Below are 21778 nucleotides of genomic sequence, written 5' to 3'. Positions count from 1 at the left end.
TTTCAAGTTTCCAGTGAGCGCATGGGGAGGCTCCAGAAAAGCACCGGGAGATTTTTATCTCCTTTAGTGCTCGACCCGAGAAGCAGTTCCTGAGGATCATCCCACCCGTCCCCGCAGCTGCCAGCCGCTTCCCAGCAGACGGCATTTCTGCAGCCTCGGAAAAGCCCCTGCGCGGCGGGACACGCCGACCCACGTCAGCTCCAGACCATAAGGCCCTTTTGTCCTGGTGTTCTCAACACTCAATACCTTTGTGAGATAAAGTGTGCTGCTAACAACCCAGTGCATCTTACACAATAAGGGGGTAATATGCTCCTAAACAAAGCAGTACGGAGGCGTAAGCTCGATTTATCTGTGCCTGGCTCCGTACAGAGCCTTGCACAACAAGCACTGCTGGGCGCCATGTGGGATGTGCTGCAAACGAGCCCCGGCACGGAGCTGCAGTGGCTGCGATGAGGGCTTCAAAGGAGTTGGAAATATCAGCAAGCACTTTGCTAAATCTGTGCCGCCGTTGCGTTGCGAGCACCTCCTCTGCCCCCCGTCAGTCTGGCACGAGCAGCACCCAGCGCTGCGCCAGCCGGGCAGGGCATGGGCTGCAGCAGGGCACCCATGCGCACCAAACCCCAGCTCCCGTGCGAGGCTGAGCTTCAAAGGTGCTTTCTGTAAGGTACCGGCTTGTTCCCTCTATAGGTACAGCCTCCTCTCCAAGCTGCGCTGCCTGTCCATGGGCCATATGGCATAGGGGCACTGCCAAAAACCCGTAACAAATAAACATTTAGAGAGAGAAATACTGAGGCAGTGAAAGATTTTATTGAAAGAGCAATACGAGAGCCTAAAGAAAAGCTCTGGTTCCCAACTATGGGTGTTAAAACTGGCCACAGAAAACCCTCCCTAACATCCACCAGCCGAGCAGCTTTCCCTACGCCAACGCCGGGCTACGCCGGGACCGGCCGACCAGAGACGGTCGCCTGTCGCCCTCGGGCCACGGCGATAACGCAGGGCAGCGCTCAAGAGAAGACGAAGATGGAGACAGCAGAGACGAGCAGGGCTCTGGGGCTCGCGGCGGCTGCCGGCCTCACATGGTGAGCAGGGTCGAGGCTCCTCCTGAGCAGGAACTTTTTAGGTCGGGGGAGTTGTCTGCCTGGAAGAAGCAGCACAAAAACGATTCAGTTTTCTCATTCAGACTTTCACCAGCTTTTACCTATATCCCCGGTGGGGTTTTCCTGTGGGTCCACGCAGGCAGAGGGACCTCCTGGAAACCGGGAGCAGCCCAGGGGAGACGGGCTGGCCGGGGAGGTGCGGGGCTCGTCCCCCGGCTCCCCGGGAAGGCAGCGCTGTGGGAACTGTGATCCTTACATCGGTGATGTCAACCCCGGCGTTCCTGAGGCTGATGTTGAGAACGTTGGGCAGAGGGACCGACATGCGCAAGGCATCTGCAAAAGCAAGTGGAAACATCTCGTCACGGGGGGAACCCCAAAGGCAGGGAGTGAGGGAAGGGAGAGAGCCCCAAATCTGGCTGAGTTTGAGAGAAGAGGGGGCGCAGACCCCGGCCGTACCGTTAATGGCAGGTACGTATGCATCCCCAAGGACTTGCCTGAGCCACTCTGCAAGCGGGGAGAGCTGCAGGGGAAGAAGACGCGTGTCAGTATCAGAAAAAGAGAGTAATGGTTATTGGGATGAGAACGGCCACGTCAGGCTTGTCAGTTAAGCTCTGTCACTGCAGGGTGCTCAGAGCTATGACACACAAAGGCTGGGAAGCTTCCTTCAGCAAAACCCTTCCAGGGCTGAGGGTGGGAGGATACACAGGGACATGTTCTTTGGGTAATTTCTTGGTTATTCCTCCCCCCTTCCCAGCACCCCCAGTGCCCTGCCAACAAGTGAACATATACATCCGAGTGTCGCTGCTACAAGGCACAGGGGATTGACAGGGCAGACAATTGGCCTCTGCCAAGAGAAGAAGGAACGTGAAGCCTGACGAAGAATTGGCATTTTGGTTCTCCTTCCCCACACAGAGGCTCTGGCCACCACATCGCTCGCTGCAGCGCTCGGTCCAAAGCAGCATGCACTTACACTGAGAGGGTCGAGTCTCGGGGGTGCCCGTGTCACAGTGATGCTACAAAAGACAAAAACAAGGCAGAGTTGGGGTGCACGGGGTGCAGCCCTCCTCCAGCTTTCCAAATGCTGCTCAGGGCCTTTCTTGGTCCGGAATTTGTGTCACCCACATAAAGATACAAGGATTTTGAAAACAGGACAACTTTTTTACAACTCTCTCATCACTTTAGACATGCGCTTGGTCTGAGGTTGGGGCTGGGAGGAGGCAGGAGAGCTCCGGCAGCCCTTTACATCTGCACCATGTCTACATCGCACTGCCCCAGCGCTGCCACCAGCCCCATCTTGTTGGGCTCCCGGGAGCGCCCGCAGGCAGAGCCCCCTCCCTGCCCGCAGCCCCGCAAAGCTCGGCTCTACCTGTTGAGAGCCAGGGAGGTTCGCAGTTTGCCATCGGAGACCGACAGCATGACGTTCAGAACGATGTCCTGAAATTGGAACAACAGAAGAAATGAGGTTATTTCCCTGAGTAGCTCCCAAGACTGAAAAGAAAACCCAGAGTATTTGTAAATAACCCATTCCAAGGAAACACCTGTCTATGCCTAGAAAGTGCATTTTTTTTGAGGGATGGCATCATGTATCTCTCTCCCCAGGGTTCACGCTTCCTGTCTTTAATTTGAATTATTCCTTAACCATTTCACTTGCACTTGGTTACGAGCATGTTCAAAGGACTGGGCACCACTGCTCTTAAGATGTGCTGAATTCAAAAGTACAAGTACTGCGCCGCTAAGGGCAGGACAACCCGAGGGGACGCCAGAGAACAGCCAGACTCACCCCTCGCCCTGTTTCGGAGGTCTCGTCCCCCGGGAGCCCACTCACCGTGTCGAGGGAGAAGAGGCGCTTCTGGGAGGACTGCAGGGACGGACTGAAGATGTCGATGGAGGCTTTGAGGGTGATGGTGGCTCTTCCGCCCATCACGGTCACCATCGGCTCGCTGAGCGCCCGCACGCGCAGCTCCAGCGGCAGAGAGCCGGGGAGGATCTTGGCGAGCTGTAGGGGCAGGGGGAGGTCAGGGCAAGGTGAGGGCAAGGGGGGCTTTGCGTGGCCGGGGTGGCCGGGGGGGTTGGAGGTCAATGCACACGAAGGAGGTGGCTGACCTGGGGGATGAGCGGGAGAAGGGCAGCCATCGACATCGAGACGTTATCGGAGACCTGCGGGAACAGCACCAGCGGCGTCGGCGGCCGGGAGGGTTTGTGCAAAGCCCACGCTGGGCTTGGCTGGACCCCACAAACAAATACAAGCACGCAGCGGTGAGCACCCTTGGGTCACCCAAGAGCGACCAGGACCCCGACCCGGCCCTGGAGAGGAGCGTCGCAACCCACCATCGAGCTGGTGATGTTGATGTTGAAGGCTCCCTGCCCCTGGACCGGCTCCAGCAGGTTGCTGAGGGCGCGCTGGGAGAGGCTGAGCCGCGGCGGGCGGCCGGTGGCCAGCAGCAGGGTGGCGGAGACCGGCGGTCTCTGCATGGAGGCCATCATGCCGCCCTCCATGTCCCCGGCCAGGAGCTGCAGGGGAGGGACATTGGCAGGACTCAGAGGACTGCGGTGACACCGGGCACCCTGCCCGCCCGCGGACCTCACGGAGAGGCTCATGCGGGATTAATCGATGCTTTAATAAATGTACGGCTGCTTCAGACTGTTCTAGCACAGACGACGGCTGCAGCTTTCCCTTTAAAACACCGTCACGTCTCCCGATCAGAAAGACACATTGCCAGTATCTTTGGCCTGATTATGGTCCCTATTAATTACATACCAAACCTTTACAAACCACTTATAAATGGAACCTGCTTGTGAACAGTGACCACTGATCATGTATGAAGTTAAGCTTTTTTGAGTAACAACTATGAGAGTGCTATAATTATGTTTAATTAAGCAGTGTCAAGCCAATCTGGTTCATGCTACCCTCAAGGATTAGCAAGGAAAAATATAAGGTAGAGACCCAGTGGTGGCATTAGCACGGACGTGGCCAGACCACGCTCATCAGTACCTTCCAGGGAACACTTTCCTGAAGACAGCTGGAATAAGAGGAGCCTTCGACAAATAGCCGCCACATCCAGAGGAATTACCCAAACTCACCAAGTCAAAGGTTTTTGGGCCAGGGGAAGCGGTGGCACTTACTTTTAGATCCAGCTGGATAGCGTCGCCACTGATGATGGAAAAGGGGGGCAGATCTCCGAGAGCCCCGAGCGGGAGCATGGCTGTGGACACAGGGAGGAAAGGTTTCAAGCTGCAATGAGAGGGAGATGCTCCCAAATCCTGTGGTCCCGAGAGATATTGGAACCGACGGTGGCTCCTGCTCACAGCATTCCCAGCTGGACGAGCTGCTAGAAAGCACTATTTTGCAGCAAAAATATTGTTTCTAAACGCAACAGTTCCTGAAGTGGCTTTCTGCAGGAAAACTTGTCTGCTGCTGCCCTGGGGCAAGGGAACTTGAGCATTGTGCTTGAGCTGAGAGTTGATGTTTTTAGGAAGTTGTTAAAATATTTGTATTTACCCAATGTAAAAAAACCAACCAACCCTAAGTGCAGGGGGTCACCGAGGAGCAGAGGAAAGGGAGGGTGCCAGCACTTACTGCTGCTGGAGCCGAGCAGAGCGCTCATCACGCTGAGCTTGGTGTTGACAATGTTGCACCCCTGGGGAGGGAGAGAACGTTAGAGTCCTGGGACCACAGCACCCGCGCGGGCGTTGCGCTAACACAGCCAGCAAAAACTGGCGCTGCTGGGGTTGCACAGCGCGGGCAGGGTTTGGTGGGACGCCCCGGCACCGCAGCGCTCAGCACCAGGCGGGGTGCGGCCCCTCTGAGCCAGGGCGGGTTTCACCTCCCGGGCAGGACTGGCTGACTGCGGCCACTAAACCAGGAACCCGTTTGCCGGCGGAGCCTGGCACAGGCCACGGTGCGGTGAGGTGCCGCTGCCCGCTGGCGGGGAGGACGGGCTGGCCAGCCTGGCTGAGCCCGCAGCTGTGCAAACAGCCCCTGGCCCCCTGCCTGCTCTGCCTGCACTGCCCGCCCACGCTGCCTGTGCTGCCTGCGCTGCCTGCGCTGCCTGCGCTGCCTGCGCTGCCTGCGCTGCCCACCCGCGCTGCCTGCCCGCCCAGCACCGTGCTGATGGCTTGCTTGAAGATGGCTTTGCAGACTTACCAAGTCACGCAGGACACCACTGAGGAGGCTTTTTAAAGGCTCATCCAGAAGTGGCACTTTGGGTCTGGGTAACAGGAAAATAGGCAATAAAAAATGTTGTAGATTAATGGATGGAAAATAAAAGTACTTTGCACGAGAGAAATATGAGGCCTCACTTGCACTGTCCAGGCCCATATTCAGTGCCAAAATATTACCAAAACCAAGCTCTCTGAATCCAGCCTGGTGCTAGGTTCCCAGCACAACCCAGAAATATTCTTTCTCGAGCCCAAATTTTAAAAGAAAGGTTGGCAGTTCCCCTCCCAGGCTGGCAGCCTGGGAGGTTCAGCCCCCAAGGCATGAGACACAAAAGCTTTGCCTTCGATGGCCAACAGCACCAAGGTTTCCCACTGCCACAGGGGCCATGTGCTGGCCGTGAGCACCCCGCTCTCTCATGAGTATGAGGATGCTATCTCACAGGGATGCTACCTCACACGGATGTTTATGTCAAAAGTCTTGCAGTCCTCATTGTTCTGGAGAGCCGCCCCGTTGTCCTGGACCAGTATGACCACATCTGCTTCCACCTGCACACAGAGCGGCATGCCCGGCACACTGCACGGGGGGAAACACAGCACGCGGCTCAGGACATTTGCTGGCCATCTACTTTCCAAAGAGATGGTGACCCCCCGCCCTGAGCCATGCCCCTGACGGAGACGCCGTACCTCATGCTCTCGACCAGCAGCTGGGTGTTGAAGCTCACCTCGTGCCCAAAGCCTGACAGGGAGCGCAGACTTATTTTGGGGAGAGTGTTGTTCACAATTTTCAGCCTGGATTGTTGAACCAAGGAAAAGACGGTAAGCAGCACATTTGTACAGCAGATGCCCTCTTCCCTCAGCCCCCAGCACTGTGCACGATTGCAGAGCCATGGTCTCGGGGTCCTCTCCACCCTGGGTCAGCAGGGATCCCTACCAGCCAGGAGCAGCTTGCAGCACATACAAGGCACACTTGCATGGCAGGCACAGACAGAAACTCCCAACAGCCGAACCCTCATTTATGAACCTGCCCCAGGAGGGGAAAGAGGGAGCCCCGTGTGTTCAGACAGCAGGCTCCAGACCAGAACCTCCTTTCCCCAGTGTGGCCCAAATGCACCGAGGGCTGCTTAGGGACACCCATCTCCCACTCTCACTCACCCTGTGAGATCTCCAACATTTCCACCAAGAAGATTGCCAACGAGACCATTTTTGCCAAGGACACCATCTTTGCCAATGAGAAGATCAAGAACAGTATCAAGGAGACTATCAACAAGTCCATCTTTGCCAAGGAGGTCACCAAGGACACCGTCTTTGTCAAGGAGACCACCAACGACACCATCTTTGTCAAGGAGACTACCAAGGACACCATCTCCACCAAGGAGACCACCAACAACACCATCTCTGCCAAGGAGACTGCCTACAGCACCATCTTTGCCAAGGAGACTGCCAAGGACACCATCTCCACCAAGAAGACCACCAACAACACCATCTCTGCCAAGGAGACTACCAACAGCACCATCTTTGCCAAGGAGACCGCCAACAGGACCATCTTTGCCAAGGAGACCGCCAACAGGACCATCTTTGCCAAGGAGACCGCCAAGAGCACCATTTCTGCCAAGGAGACCGCCAACAGGACCATCTTTGCCAAGGAGACCGCCAACAGGACCATCTTTGCCAAGGAGACTGCCAAGAGCACCATTTCTGCCAAGGAGACCACCAACAGGACCATCTTTCCCAAGGAGACCGCCAACAGCCCCCTCTCTGCCAAGAAGACCACCAAGCAGATTGCCGCCAAGGAGACCACCTTGATTCCCAAGGTCACGTTTGGCTCGTGAATCTGTAATATGTGAAAAAAAGGATGAGAGGTCACCGTGAGCTATGTGGACTCAGCACACAAGCATGCTGTGTCAGCCTGGCTGTCCCTTCCCCTCCACTGTCCCTCTATTTCCCTCTTTATACAATAGGGGTGGTGGCACCAGCCACTCTAAAGCATCTGAAGTGCCATCTCCAAAGTGCTTTATAAATGCAAATTATCAGCATTGCCACTACTGCTGAATGGATCTGGACCAGCTTCTGATTTTCTGAGCATGGTCAAGAGACAGAAAGAGCAGAACTGGTCTCAAAAAAAAGATAAATCCTGTCTCTTCCATACACTTACCACCTACATCCACTTTGGCAACCGAGGACATGATTCCACGTCCTTGTGAAGGGGTCAGCAGGCTGCAGAGGAGGAAAACAGCCCAGAACGCAGACATCTTCGGTTCCGATAACTGTGGAAAGTGATTGCCATCAGTGCAATGCTGGGACAGTGAGCACAAGCCCATGGAGGGAGGAAAGAGGAGGATGGAGGAAAGAAAAAGGAGGAACGCCTATCAGGGAAGACAAAATCAGAGAGGAAGCTGCTGGCACCTCGCCCGCCTCCTCACCACACTGGTGGGGACAGTAAAACTCCTGATGGCACTTTCCTGCAGGAGGAACCAGAACTTCCACAACTGTTGCTCCACAGACTGACCATCACAGCAGCCAAGTGAAAAGCAAGAGGTTGCTCCTGCCTTAACCCCTCAGCGCCGGTGAGCAATGTTGGTGACTGATCTGGACGATCTGGGGCGCATCTGTTCTGGGCGGGAGTTCCTCTGCGAAACAAGACCCTGTACCCCGCATGATGGGAAAGCAGGACGTTTCTGACAACATGCTCGTCTCTGGTCACGGGAAGAAAAGCAACGGCAAATGCACGGGACAAGTGCACCAACATATCTAGGAAGGAGAGCATCTCCTTGTTTGAATGTCATGATCTCTGCACAAATATCAAACATCTGAGGCTTTCGCTAGAATCAGAAGAAGGAGAAAATAACTTTTGAAGTTTCAGTGTCATTGAAATATTTCTGTGGGACCTACAACTTGAAGTAGCTTTTTTTTTTAAAGAACCATAATGCACTTCATTGCCCCAAGTCTATTTAAATGTAAATAGCACATCAAAAAGGGATCAAAACAAGTGTGAGAGATCTAATTCACCTTAGGTAAGAATCTATCTCAGATAACAAAGTTATACCAAAAATAATTTAAGTGATAATGGTTTATGAAAACCATGAAATACCCTTTCTTCTTCAGGGACTGCAAATACAATGAACATGCATGTCTGCTCCTGAGAAACTCGTAGTGAAAGCTGCCGCACATTTTACTTGTCAGAGCATGACTCAGGCAGGCAGCAGGCAAGAATAACAATTTTTGTTAAAAAGCCAATACTCCCAAACGAACATTAAGGATTCTCCTTTGGGAAGCGTTCAGGTTTGCAGAAGCAGAAGCTAAGAGCACACTTTTTGAGGAATAAGTTTGCTTTTACCTGACCAAACTCTTGAGTGCGAGGCTCTCTCCAGCCGATGTCCCTGTCTTCTGAAGATGACCTTCATCAAGCATCCTCATATATAGAGCTTTACAGCAGGAAAGAGGCAAGTGATGTCATCAAGGACATCCAGAATAATTGATGGAGAGCAAAACAAACAATGTATGGTTTCTGGTGACTTCCACTGCAAATATTTCCCTAGAGATGTTAGGACTTAGGTAAATCATTGAGCAACGATCTGTAGGTGCAGAGGCAGACTCGGCCAGCTCTGGGTGCCAGTCCGCACACCGCTGCCGGGTTTAGTACCTCAGCCTTTCGGGCTTGCTCTCCTGTCAAGATGCGGACATGGCTGAAAAGTCATGCCCTGATAAAATTTTTTTTTTTTAAAATAAAATTGAGGTTTTGACTGAAAAATGTGTCAAAATACCGGCCACCCCTCGCCATTAAGTACTTCTACGGTTCTCGGTATTGTAGTACCGAGCACTTTACCCTCGCAGTAATCCCATGCAGTGGGGGTGTGCCACACATTATGGGTGATAAATGAAGGACCAGGCAGCACCTTTCCCAATGTAAATACAGACCGTGGAGATAGTAACAGAGCCGGGTATTCATCATCCAGGCCAGCAGGACATGCCCAGCGTTCCCATCCCGATGTGCCTACAGACTGTGACCTTACCCTACATTTATCAAAACCAACGGCGCCTGCCCAGTGACCTGAATGGCTCATAATCCATTTGATAATGAGGAAAAGGAGGCATTGAATTGGGAAGGAATAGGGACACTATGACAAGGCTTTACTGATACCCTGAGCTGACAGACCCTTCGGAGAGACGCCATCTGATTCAGAAATGCTGCACTGGTCTAACTGGCATGGCATTATTTCTAGGTCCCTCACCTCTGCCTCAGAGCTCTCCAGGAGGACGGGAGGTGGGATGCACTGTCACGGGGAGATACCGTCGAGAGGGTGATGCCATTGACCACGAAGCCAGAGGGCTCCCAGGCTAGAGCTTGTGGTCTCTGGATCATTTTGAAGTCCTGGAGGGACTGTTGGTCCCAGTGTGGGCACACCAAGAGAGGTGGCCTCCCTGCCACACCACCCCATGCAACAAATGTGCTGCAACTGCCCGGGGTCTTCTGCCTCTGCATCACAGTTCTGTCCAGACCCCTGCCCTCTCAGATTTCTGGCCAGGTTTTTTCCTGCTGAGAAACTGTGTCCCACCTGGTCCATCAGGGCTCATTTACTGCCAGATAATTTACTGCTACAGGCGGGAAAAAGGAGAAAAATTTCTGCTGAGCCAACATGTCATGTGCACCCACAGCCACGCTGGCTTCTTCCCTTTCACCCTGACCTGGTCCCGATCACCGGCACCACACGGATACACAGAGCCGCTGCCTCGAGCTGCACCAGAGCCGCAGCTCTTTGGGGCAAGAAAAAGAAAACTCTCCTCTGTGGGCGACAGACCAAACGCGGCCCCTGTGTGAGGATCGTGTCCCGGTGTGCACAGCGAAGGCTGTCGGTGGTGGAGGGGAGGATGCGTCGGCCAAGGGGACAGCGGTGAACTATTCACTCCCCTGATGTGCTCATTAATGACGGGGGTGGATGGGCTGCTCCCCAGCGCTGAAGAATAATAGTCCAGGAAAATGCTTGCTCAGAGTTAATACTTTCTGCAAACTTGGAAATAAGTATTTCCAGCAGATTAGCCAGCTTTTGTCACACATTAATTCCGGCTTTAAAAAATATCCTAGCTAAGGGCAAAGGAAGGGATGGCAAAGGTGCCAAAGTATTTAGGGAGTTGTCACTCTCCTTGCAACCTGATCAGCCAGGCACCTCGGGAGCACAAAGCCTTGCTGTCACAGCTAGATCATGACATTTGATAAGGTGGAAGAGAGTGTTAACAAGATGGTATTGTGTTATCATCCCTCCTGAATCACTTTATACTTTGGGCAATCACTATACGAAACCTGAATTACCATAAAGACAGACCTGATAATGGTCAGCACACAGTAAAGGGGCACTTTGGCACCGCGGAGAATAGCTTCTGAGCAGTGACCTTTCAGGCATGACAGTAACTTGGCCTCCCACCAGCCGTTGCTGAATGCAGAGGTCTCTGACAATTAAATATTTTGGATAAACTGAAGCAGATTCCCATAAAGAGAATGACATCACGAGGTCCAGGTCTCGCCAAAGCAACTTTCAAAGCCCCAAGAACATGAAGCCAAATCACTGTGTGAGGACAGAAATGCAGAGTAAACCAGAACGGACTTGGTCCAAGGGAGAAGAATAGGACTGATGTGAACAGACGCTGCTCTGACGCTCGGATCGCCTGGAAACTAAGACCTGGGGGCAGGCAGTAAGAGGGACATACCCCCAGCAGCGTTAGAGGTCTTGACATTAGCGAGAGCCGTAGGCTCTGGCCAGGGCAGGCAAAGTGAAATGCATTAGCTCTGGTTGAAAAACCAGACGCTTCTGCTCTGCTCTGCCCTTGATGGCGTCGTCCAGACGTGGCCTTTCTGCCCGAGGAAAGCGTCTCTGCAGGACCCCTGAGCCCGAGCGGTCTTGGTTTGCTCTTTCGTTCCTCTGGGACCATTAACTGTGAGAGACTGGTACATCCCCCGCTGCTGGGGGCACCAGGGCTGCCGGGGTCCCTGTACAGCTCCAGGGGACAATGCTGGTGCCTGCACCTCCACCAAGTGCCCCAGGGCATCAGCTACCAGTTACGTGATAGTGCAGCTTGACAGCGTGGTTAAGTGTTTCATGAAAAATTAACTAGGTGCCCCTGCGATTTCCGCCTTGATTTCTCCTAGGAGGGCTGCATACAGGTACTTGGATTCATTTTTTTTCTTCCTTAGGGAACTCAGACTCAAACCATTTGATTGTTTATTAGCTAATGCAAGAACAATAAGGGAAATCTCTTAAAAAAATGTGCCTGGCATTGACAATGTTTGCATCGAAATGAAGAGAGAAGGCACCATAAACACCAGTCCTCATGGGGAGCTGGTTTTATGGCTGTTTCCCTCATTGCTTAGGACTCCTGACGAGGACAATTCCTTACACACGTTGCAGAACAAATGCCTGCTGGGTCTGGCAGCGCACACAAGAAAACAAATGGAGTTCTCAGAGCCTGCCTCACAGCGAGATTTTCTTGGGGACAATTTCTTAAAAATACAATGATCTTTTGAAAGATATCCTTAATTCTGCACCAGCTACCTGTCACCAGGAAAAAATGTTCAAATCGCATCGGCTCGATGAAATCAGGGTCGAAGCTGTTTATTGACTTACTAATGACAGGTAATTGTCCAGCAATCGGTGAACTATACGCTTGGGATCAATATCTGCAATGCAGCCGATAAACCACGATGCTAGGCACTTCTGAAATATTAAAAAACACATGGAGATATCTAAATGCCCATCTCTAACTTATTCCCAGCAGTTCTAATCCCCCACACACAACCGCAGACACACTCCCCTCCTCTCGCAGCACATGCACCCCGGGAGCAGCGGGTCCCCTTCTTGCACCCCCCTCCTGCAGGAAATGTGGGTGCTGCACCTCGACGGCAGCCCACGCTGCTGCCTGCAGCACGCGAATGCACGTGCTATTTCTGTTGCAAATGTGATTTATTTAGGGACCAGTCCTGTCAAGAAATACGACCTCTGCCCAGACATGCCCAGCTGGCTCCGCTAGACGCACGACAGGCCAGAGTCTCGTCATGGGGTGATGGGGTCTTTTTATTTCAGCTTGTGAAGTCAAACTATTGAAAAGTCAAGGAAAGAGGAAGAAACGCCCCAGGAACCCCAGCACCCTTGCTGCTCCCTCTCCCACCCGGTCCTGCTGGGTCCTCGCAGCAGCGGCGGGTTGCAGCCGTACCTCCCCGCGCCTCAGGTCTCCATGACGGGCATGTCCAGCACCAGAGCATTCTGCAGATTTAAAAACAAAAAGCCCACGGGTAGGATTTAGGAGTTGTTCCGTGCTCAGATGTGACGGACTAACGGCACTAACTCCAGGGATGACCCAGGGCACAGCAAAACCGCCACGCGAGCAAGCCTCTGGGTGCCTACCTCGAACCCGCTGATGTTCGCCCGCCGGTAGGTGATGTCCAGCAGGTCGGGCAGGGGGATGCCTCCGCGCAGCGCCCCTGGAACGAGGGGGAGCCGCTGTCAGGGGCGCTCCGGCCGCGGCAGGCGCTTCCCTGCCTCCCGCGCTGCCTGCCCACCCGCCGAAGGTCTGGCAAGGGGTTTGGGCAACACTCAGAAGGAAAATGGGCAGGGCTGGAATTCCTGGTTTTGTGCATGTTAGCACGCATAAAATTTCTGCTTTTGGCATACTTTCCGTACAAGTTAAGCAGATAAATTGATGTTCCAGGGTGGGGATTTTTACTGACACTTTGGCTGTTTTCCGGCATGGTAAAGAGGGACATGGCGATTTTTGGAGACTTCAAAAAGGCAAAGATCTTATGAAAACTGTTCCCAGTTGTTCATGGCAAGTGGTTTTGATTTTGAGGACAGGAACAAAGTTCAAAGAGGCTTCAGAGGAGAAGCCTGCATCCTCTGCAGTGGATCTGTTCTGTGCGGGCAGATCTCCCCTGCCTGTGAAGGAGTGGGCATGCCGGAGCCCCGACCGGGAGGCATTGCCCTCCTCCAGCTCCCACTGCAAACCCCAGGGGTGCAAAACGGCCGGCAAGCCATTTTCCTGGCAGAGTCACCCACAGCCTTCAGGGCAGGAAGAGCACGCAAGGTCAGCCAGGCAATAAGATAACAACAGTCTATAGGAAAAGAAATGAGAACTGTTTTCCCCGTGCAGATAGCAAATCCTCAGATGAAGCCGTAGCCATGCTTACTGTTGATCGATGGCACATAAGCCACATGAATAATATCTGCCAAAACTCCTTTCAGCGGAAGCTCCTGAAACACAGAGAAGTGGTGTAAACCGCCCATCGCTCTGCGTGCCAGCAGCCGCCTCTGCCAGGCTCACCCCGTCAGTTCAGCCAGCACCTTCTCCAATCATTGCAAATGAAAATTGCACAGGTCCCCCCGAGCAGAATGGGGCATTTGAGAAATTCTAAACTTCCATGAAAACTGCCCCAGATGAGGCTGTTCCCAGCCCCAGCAGCACTCTGCTCGCTGCGCTGCAGTCGGTGCCGGGCACCCAGGCACCCTCCTCGCAGCCCAAAGCCCTGCCGCAGCAACCCCAACGTTACCTGCACTCGCCCCCGGGCACTCGCCCTCCCACGCATCTCTACCCCAGCATCAGGATTAGAGGGAGATGAGGAGGTTGAACGCCCAGCACCCACGGCCTCAGGGCAGCCAGCCCACACTCCCACCCCGCCGGTGCCGCACCGGGGAGAGTTACTCGTGGCCAAAACTATCCCAGGAATGAGCAAGGTGCGTTACGAGCAGGGACCCCTTCCAGAGCAGTCGTGCCTGTGGGCAAATGGCTTTGGCAGTTGATTTGTCATTTGTTATTCCTTGAAATGTTATTCCTTGAAATAACATTTTGATTTTCAGCATTCACTTTGGTTTTCTTTTGGGTTTTTTCACAAATCTGTTACTGATAATGAAAGCAGCGGGATGGGGCTCTGGGGAGGGAATTCTGGTACAGCATTACACAAACCGCCAGCGCAAAGATTCACAGCGGCAACCCCAGCCCCACGCACGGCGCAGACAGCCCAACTCACGTCAAACGTCCCGAGGGAGGACGAAGCCAAGGCCACCCGAGACAGACTGCAGGGAGGAGAAAGGCACGGCATCAACCCGCAGCCCCCGGCAAGCTGCCCTGTCGCCCTCAGCAAACCCCTCACCCAGATCTTGGCCCCCAGCAAACCTCCCCCTTGCACCAGCGGGGCTGTGGCTCCGGCAGCCTCCCTCCAGGAAGGGGCTGCTTCCCACCGAGAGCATTTTCTCCGTCCTGAACCAAGTTCAGCTCTTCAAACTTAAAGAGCAAAAAACGCAAACAGGTTTTAGCTCAGCTGGATTATGTCATGTTGACCCTCGTCTATTTTTAAAAGGCTGTTAGTATAAACTATAAAAACGTCATGCAGAGACAGCAAAGGTTCCTTCTGAAAATGCAGGGGTGAGATGCAGCGTGTGGCCTTCCCAGCAGCCCAGGGACTGTCACTCTGCTGGTGGTGGCACTGGGGACCAGCAGCTGCGTTACCTTTGCAGAGCGAGGGAGAGCTGCAGCTTTTCTTCTGCGATGGCAAACTGCACCTCCAGGTTGCTGTGCTGCAAGGGGAGAGGGAAAGGGAGTCCCCACGGGGACCCTGGCCCCCCCCAACTGCTCCAGCCCCGCAAGACCCCCCAGCCAGGCATCCTCCCCGACAGACGTCCCTGCCCGCTGTCCCGCATCCCTCGCTCCGGTGTTGGTCTGGGTTTGCTGGCTCCGGGCAAGGGCGACCACGTTCAGCCCTTGCCAGCTGCAAAAGGCTTCAACTCACAACATCCAGGACGAAGAGGGATTTGGGAGCAGAGTCTGAAGGGGAAACGCGAAACTCGGCAGTGCTGAAGAGCTGCACAAAGCTTTTGTCCGGGGTTATGGTCACCACTGGTGCTTTTGCTTCTCGCATTTCAATCACCACCGGCTGTGATGGAGGCAGCACCGTGGAAATCTGTGGAGTCAAAGCAAAGGGGTGACATTCCCTTTCCTTCCCAGTTCACTGCTCTGGTGGGTGCTGAGCACCAATGACATTCACCAAAGTCAGTAGAGTTAGTCAAGCTGGTCCATACTGCTCAATAGTATGTCCCTTAAATAATCTCATTAATAAAAGTTTTACTAATAAAATAAAGAGAGCACCAGTTTGACCTTGGGGTACCCAGCATGTCTTTGTGAACGGAGAGCAGCTTTATCTGCTGCTGTAAGTAGCCTGAGACGACCCACAGACCAGTAGGATCAAGCAAAGTCCACCCACCTCAGGGATGAGGTTTCCAAGCATTGTGGTCACCAGTGGGGGAAGCCCAAGAACCTGTTGAGAAAGTATCACGGGGCAGGGACTTGATGAACTCACTTGGGTGGTGGGGAGTTTAACATGGGAAAGGGAAGAGGTACAGACAGCACATGGATCTGCCTTGAGCATGGGTGTAGATTTCTTTAGTGGTTTCTTGAGGAAAATCTCAAGCCCAAACCACCCACCATGTTATTGCTGATGTCCAGGTTGAAGGACGCCGCCAGAATAGAGAGCTCAGCACTCAAGAAGTTTGCAGACAGGATGAGCTGGGTAGCAGCATCCCTCTTTGGTGGCAGAGAAGCAAGAGATGGTTGGTCAATGGGAAGGTCAACCTCCTTTCCCTCCTTTTGGTGGAGAATGGTCTAAAAGGATCCGTAGGAAGAGCCGTGTCAGAGAGCACAGGTCCGTTTCCAGGATTTGCATTTGGACCAGGTACAAGGTACTGGATGCTTTGCTCTGTAGTCTCAGCAACGAAACAGAGCAACAAACTCCATAGAAAGTGATGAGCCGAGGAGGCGGTTGGGTGATATAATGCAACCAGCACCTGTCTGCACCCCTCCCAAAGCCTCTGCTGCCCACGGCTGAGAAGGACAACGCCTCCAAGCAAATGGATGTCAGAAACGTCACTGCCCCAAGGCCTGGCGCCAGGCAGCAGCACTCACCTTCAAATCCAGCTCTATGGAAGTTTCAGTCGTCACTGGGGGGTTCAGCAAAGCGTACTGGAGGGTCCCAGCAGTCCCAAGAGGAATCTCAGCTGCGTGGAAGCAAAGAGGGATGCTTAACCAGAAGGTGCATGCTCTGCGCCGCGGGGAGAGCGCTCACCAGCGCCAAACGGCTGGTTCACCAGTGCCACGGGCCATTTACGGCTTCGGTGGGCTCCTGCCCACCAAGCCTCTGTGGTGCCAGGCTCTCCCGAATCCGCACCGAGGAGGGGGTGGGTATTCGCGTGGCCCCCGTCGGGGTTTGTCCCGGCCTGGTCCTAGTCAGGACTCAGCAGGTTGTCTATCCTCGGTGATAGAGCTGCGCTTTCCCCTTGCCAGGGGAAGGGAAGGGGATGGGTGAGGTGGGTGGATGGATGCCAACTTACAAGTCATGGCGGTGAATTTTGCATTCACAAGGTTGAGCATTCCATCCACAGCTGGACACAGCTGTAGGGCGAGAACAAAGGTGTGAGAAAACCTTGCACAGAGGCTTCTGGTGGGAGCAGAGCTTTGCGGCTGCCAGACCAGCGCAGCTCCCACCCTGAAGCACCAGGACCCTCCACTATTAATTACCCAGACAAGGGCTTGCCTCAGTTTCCTCTGGCCCTGGTCGAATTAGGTTATTCTGGAGTAAACCTGCCTTAAGCTGAGCAAAGAACAGGACCAGACCCCCCACAGATATCTGACTAAACCAGACCGACTTTATGACACGTGTTAAGAGGCTGCAAGTCTGCCCTTTGACAAGCCTTTAGGAACAAGCGTGCTCAGCATCGAGATCAGCTCTGTCTGAGCATCGCATCCCTAACCGCGGGGCTGGGGCGAGGCGGCTTTAGGCAGTGACAGTGCCTTTGCTGCGGGCGTTGACTGCATAAAACCAATAATTGCTCGAAATGCTCCCTTTTACCAGCCTGCAAGCTCCTTTGTGTGGCAAAACTGTGAAACCTGGTACAGTGCAGTGAGGAGGAGGAGATGATCTCCGGGAAACAAGGGTGGGAGGAGGATCGGACTTACCAGACCTGGCAGCACTTTCTGAAGGGTGCTATTCAGAAACTTGCTCATGACTTTGGGCAGCATGCTGGGCAGAGAGAACACGTCAGCCGACACAGCCGTTATGCACATAGCAATAATTATTTACTAAAGCTCAAAAGGCAAGAAAGTCAAGGCTAAAGAAGCCTGTTTGGTATGGATTAAGCCGAAATATGCCTAATGTCTAATAAAAGACGTTTTCTCGCTTTACAAACCTTTTCTCAAGAATGCCATCTTCTGGCTTTAAACAAAGCTAAAGGTTTCCATGCCTAAAAGAAGCTCTGATATCCCAGGAGTACAGCACTCAAATGAAGACTGATGCCAAAGATGAACATTGCATGGAAAAACACAGAATTTGTCCATAAAAGATTTTGGTTTTCTTAGTGGAAAAAATGAACAGTGAAAAGTATTTTTGTTCTGTAGAAACCCACACCTGGAGACTGAAAGGTTTAACAATGCGGCTACCCTCACTTGGGAGTTATTAATATCAGCAAATCACGGATGTTGTCCTTTGGGGCTCACCTGTTGGGGAGGTTGGTTTTAACGCTAATGAGGGCGATGTGGCAGTTCTTGAGGCTGAACCTGGGGATGCCCGTGGGGTCCTGCCACAGCCGGCTTGTGCCTGTCAGGTTTGCGGCCAGAGTGATTTCCATGTTTCCTCCTATAAAGCTGCTCAGAGGAGAGCTCGGTCACTGCAGCGCAAACCCCGGCGCGAGCCAGCCCGCCCCAGCCCGCCAGCGGCTCTGCCCCGCGGTGCCAGCCCCGCTCACCTTTTCCCAGCGATGGTCATTTGGATTAAGACGGCCATGAAGAGCCCCGAGCCCGGCGAGAGCGCCAGCGATATCACTGGGGGACGGAGATCTTTCACTTTCAGCCTGCGGAAAAAAACAGAGGAAAAGAGCTGGGAAAGAGGAGCCCACAGAGCAGCCAGGTTGGGCTGCCTACATCGAGGTCACCTATCACTGATATTGCCATCACCATCTTCGTTCTTTCACTTCTTGTTTAAACTTCCCATTTAAAACCACTTTTAAATTTGGAAACGTGTTTCTTCCTAACAGAAACATTGCAGAGCTTAATTTTGAAAAAATTTGGAAAAAAAATGTTTTGGCGTTCAAAACGTCTCCATGCTTTCACCCAGAATGAATCTGTGGCATGGAGGGCCAGCACTGATCCCCCAGAAATTCTGGGGTTCCCTCAGGACATTGTTGACAAAAGCCGGGCACCCCCGGCTTTGAGAGCAAACCCCACCCGGCGCCGCAGAGCCACTGCAGCAGTCCCCAGCCAGCGCTGGAGCAGGAGCCGACGCGCTTTGTTGCCTTTAAGTTATAGTTTCTCCATGTATTTGTAGACACAACCATGCAGAAAATCACCGGCTTTAATATCACACTTGTTAGCGGGGAGAGATTGGCTTCTGCCTCCGGGCTGACACTTCCCAACCTTCTGCTTTTATTCTCTCATTCCCGGGTTCAGGCTCGTGGTGTAATGCTGCTGATCATCACTCACCCCGAGATGCCTTTGATGGGTTTGGCGTTTGGCTTTTTTTTTGTGGCTTCCTCTGCCATTTTCTGCAGAACATCACTCCCATTCAGAGCAGTGGAGACCACTGGAAGATTTGCACAAGACGAGGAGTTTAGCACAAAACCCCCAGGGAGGAGCCTGTGCCGGAGGGTGAGGGGACTCGCCCCCCCCCACCGTACCCTATAAAACATCCTTATTAACATATTCCTGTTCCAACACACAGAGGCAGCGTCCGGACACTTTGCGTGCTGTAAATGCGCGTTACCAGCAATCTTTGCCGTCCCTGGGTAACGCTGGGAGCTCGGCGGGCGCTTGCTGCCCACGCATTGCGACTTCAGACACGAGACACGGGGCGCATTTTCAGGTTCCCGCCTTAACGTACCGCACACCGGTGAGACCACCGCGTCAGGGCGTCACAGCCGCGGGGCCCTGCCTGCAGCGTCCCACACGGGACACGCAGACCGCAAGGAAGCGGCTCTGCTGCGGGTTAAGGGCAGCGCCTGGAGCCCGCCCGGCCGGCGGCCCTTGGCGGCTGGGGACGTGCTCGGGGGTGCAGGCTGCGCAGCAGCGAAAGGCAGCTCCCCCGCCGCGGTGCAGCCGGGGCACCGCCGCCTGCTTGTCTGCACAGACGGACAGACTCGTGTCCACGCACGGACGCTGAAGTGGCTGAGCGCTTACCGTGGTCAATCGTCCCAAGATCGATCCTGATGACAGCTCCTGGGCCATCAGCTCCTCCCGACCACGCCAGCCAGCCACCAAGGAATAAAATGCACCAAATCCTTGACATCTTCCGATGCGGTACAGCGGCTCACAGAGCTCCAGAGGCAGCAGAGCCTTACAGGAGCGTGTGGGCTTCAACGAGAGAGAGACAATGAGCTGGAGACGGTTCCCAAACCGCACATCAGGGGCTAAAGGCTGCACTCACGCTAGAGGAAAGCGAGCAGGGCTCCATGCAAGTCCGGCAGAGCTACGCTAGCCAACACACAGCCTGAATACAAGAATCACTTCCCAAAATTCCAATGTCTGGACACCCCAGAGCAGCCCCATCAGGACGTGCCTGCGTCATGCACCACCCGCCCCGCGGTCGGTACCCGAGCGGGGCACCAAGCCTTCCCCTTCCACAAGCAGCAGAGCTGCTCACGATGCCCAAAACCTGCCGTAGAGAACGGGCTGGAGCTGCCTGATGGAGCACGTGGCCCGCTGGGTCTCGGGGCCATCCTGAGCCCTGGCCCCAGGGCCGGCAGGACTGCTCACGGCTGTTGGCCATGGCAGTAGCACGAGGCGTGACGAGCCCCTCCACAGGCTACGGACAGGGCTCCACCAGTCTGCTCCAGCTTGGCCTCCCACCTCTCACTTGCACCGGAGGAAAATGACGTGAGCTGCTGCACCTCACCGCAACGGGGACTCCTGCAGGGAAGGGCCCTGCTGTCACCTCGCCCGGTTCTTCTCCAGTGGAGAGTCCCCAGAGTTTGTCCAAGCTTTGCACTGATCTCCTGGAGGGAGGCAAGAAACAGCCTGTATATAAATCCTGAGCAAGAAAGAGGAAAAACCGAAAGAATGAACGGGCTGGGTAATTACTGTGATGTAACCTAATCCCCGAGTGTTTCTGACATCTGCCAATACAAATAATTTCACCAATAAATTTGGAAGTCTGGGTAAGCCCTCGAGCCTCAGGCACCAGGCACGTGCTCCCAGCAGGCTGAAGCCAGCGCTCTTGCTCAATGCCCAGGAAGAGCCAATGGAGACCTGCACATCAAGCGCGAAAGAGAAAAACCTGATCCATTTAATTACATGGTACAGATTGAAGTGGGGGCCAGGAGAAACCTAAGATGCGTGATGGTAAATTCAGCTTTTGGAGATACCCGCATAACTGCAGCTCTTGGGATGAGTGGCTCTCGCTCCCCAAAGGCTCATGGAGCTTGTGCAAACGCTGGGGGAGGACATGCGATCAGCTAGTGGAGAACCCACTGGAAATTGTGATAATCTCAGTAACGTTCTTACTGGTTTCAGCAGGGTTGGAGTGAGGCTGAGAAGAACTGCCAGCTGCCCAGAGAACAGGCTTCTCAGCCCTGTCCCGCCGTGGGAGAGCCGTGCATCCCACCAGACTGCAGACAGGCTGCAGGAAGCTCTCCTCGGGGCTGGCCATGCTGCTGCTGTCGCTGTGGCTGCCCGTGCACCAGCCCTGACTGAGCTGGGGCTAGTGGCCACCACGGTGTCCTCACCCGTCCCCTCCCGGGTAGCCCACCCAGCAGGACCTGGCTCTGGGAATTCAGCCCGGTGGGATCCTGCAGCACCAAGTAATTTATTTCTTCTCTTCATTTCTGTATAAAACATGTCATGAGATTTAATCTGCCATCACCTCCCTCCCAGTGATGTACTCGGTGGCTCTCTGCTAAGCCAAGACAGGGAGATTTACATCTTATCTAACAGGAGCGTAAGATTTATAGATAACTCCCGATAAGGAATGCACCGTGCCAGAAAGACACTTTTGTGCTAGTAACTTGATCAGTCATTATGCTATAAGTTGACATCTAATTAAGCCTCCACAGGGATCATCAGGTCCAGAACAGCTCTTCAGGAGGAGAAAACCCACGTCTAAGCACCACGGTGCCATCTCGTCCCCGCAGCTTATCCCCAGACCCTTGCACCGCTGTAAATGATAATAACGCTCCACAGATAAATCTCCAGTACTGCTTTGGGGAGGGCTGCCAATATTACCTACGCTGGAACAAGGCCTAGCAGGGGCCAATCTCCAACCGCTGCTCTAAAAGACAGCAAAGACTTATTTCTCAGAGACTTTTCTAGGTTGTGTCCATGTCCCTACCGATGTCAGATGCCACAAAACGCCTCCCACAGCCCCAGGGGACTGGTCTGCAGGTTACAACCTTCCCAATGGATTTACTTTTCTGAACACATTTCTTGCCTCTAAATGGGCTGCATACATCAGCGCAGGTGCGTAAATCCTGGTTTCCCTTGGTAGGCTGCTAGAGGTATCTCTTCATATT

The 21778-nt window shown here is 53.8% G+C and overlaps 2 protein-coding genes across 2 annotated transcripts; both read right to left on the bottom strand.

The window, feature by feature from the left end:
* Positions 1-785: 785 nt before the first annotated feature.
* LOC142089923 (BPI fold-containing family B member 3-like) lies at positions 786-7504 on the bottom strand. Its single transcript, XM_075167068.1, has 16 exons — positions 7408-7504; positions 6994-7086; positions 6408-6828; positions 5940-6044; positions 5707-5829; positions 5242-5305; positions 4675-4735; positions 4179-4300; positions 3426-3608; positions 3201-3254; positions 2923-3093; positions 2464-2531; positions 2068-2110; positions 1554-1617; positions 1354-1430; positions 786-1138 (listed from the first exon to the last, which is right to left on the bottom strand). Exons 1-16 carry the CDS (start codon positions 7502-7504, stop codon positions 1073-1075), a joined length of 1812 nt encoding a protein of 603 aa, XP_075023169.1. The 3' UTR covers positions 786-1072.
* Positions 7505-14547: 7043 nt separating this feature from the next.
* Positions 14548-18852, bottom strand: BPIFB6 (BPI fold containing family B member 6). Its single transcript, XM_075166135.1, has 9 exons — positions 18759-18852; positions 18026-18130; positions 17778-17924; positions 17241-17304; positions 16616-16676; positions 16191-16282; positions 15714-15890; positions 15493-15546; positions 14548-15192 (listed from the first exon to the last, which is right to left on the bottom strand). The coding sequence occupies exons 1-9, from the start codon at positions 18815-18817 to the stop codon at positions 15013-15015; spliced, it is 939 nt and encodes a 312-aa protein (XP_075022236.1). The 5' UTR covers positions 18818-18852; the 3' UTR covers positions 14548-15012.
* Between the last annotated feature and the right edge of the window lie 2926 nt (positions 18853-21778).

The sequence above is a fragment of the Calonectris borealis genome, chromosome 17, assembly GCF_964195595.1.
Source record: "Calonectris borealis chromosome 17, bCalBor7.hap1.2, whole genome shotgun sequence".
In the NCBI taxonomy this organism is placed as follows: Eukaryota; Metazoa; Chordata; class Aves; order Procellariiformes; family Procellariidae; genus Calonectris; species Calonectris borealis.
Note: the sequence above shows the minus strand (reverse complement) of the source record. Positions and strands in the feature narration are given on the sequence as shown.

Excerpts from the sequence above, each read along its gene's own strand:
- LOC142089923 (XM_075167068.1), bottom strand. The coding sequence starts at position 7,504 with ATGTCTGCGTTCTGGGCTGTTTTCCTCCTCTGCAGCCTGCTGACCCCT. Across the intron at positions 3,094-3,200 it reads TTCTCCCGCTCATCCCCCAG|CTCGCCAAGATCCTCCCCGG; the intron begins GTCAGCCACCTC and ends CTGCCCCTACAG. Across the intron at positions 2,111-2,463 it reads ACCTCCCTGGCTCTCAACAG|CATCACTGTGACACGGGCAC; the intron begins GTAGAGCCGAGC and ends TGTCTTTTGTAG.
- BPIFB6 (XM_075166135.1), bottom strand. The coding sequence starts at position 18,817 with ATGGCAGAGGAAGCCACAAAAAAAAAGCCAAACGCCAAACCCATCAAA. Across the intron at positions 18,131-18,758 it reads CCCATCAAAGGCATCTCGGG|GCTGAAAGTGAAAGATCTCC; the intron begins GTGAGTGATGAT and ends TTTTTTCCGCAG. Across the intron at positions 15,193-15,492 it reads TTGGAAACCTCATCCCTGAG|ATTTCCACGGTGCTGCCTCC; the intron begins GTGGGTGGACTT and ends TTGACTCCACAG.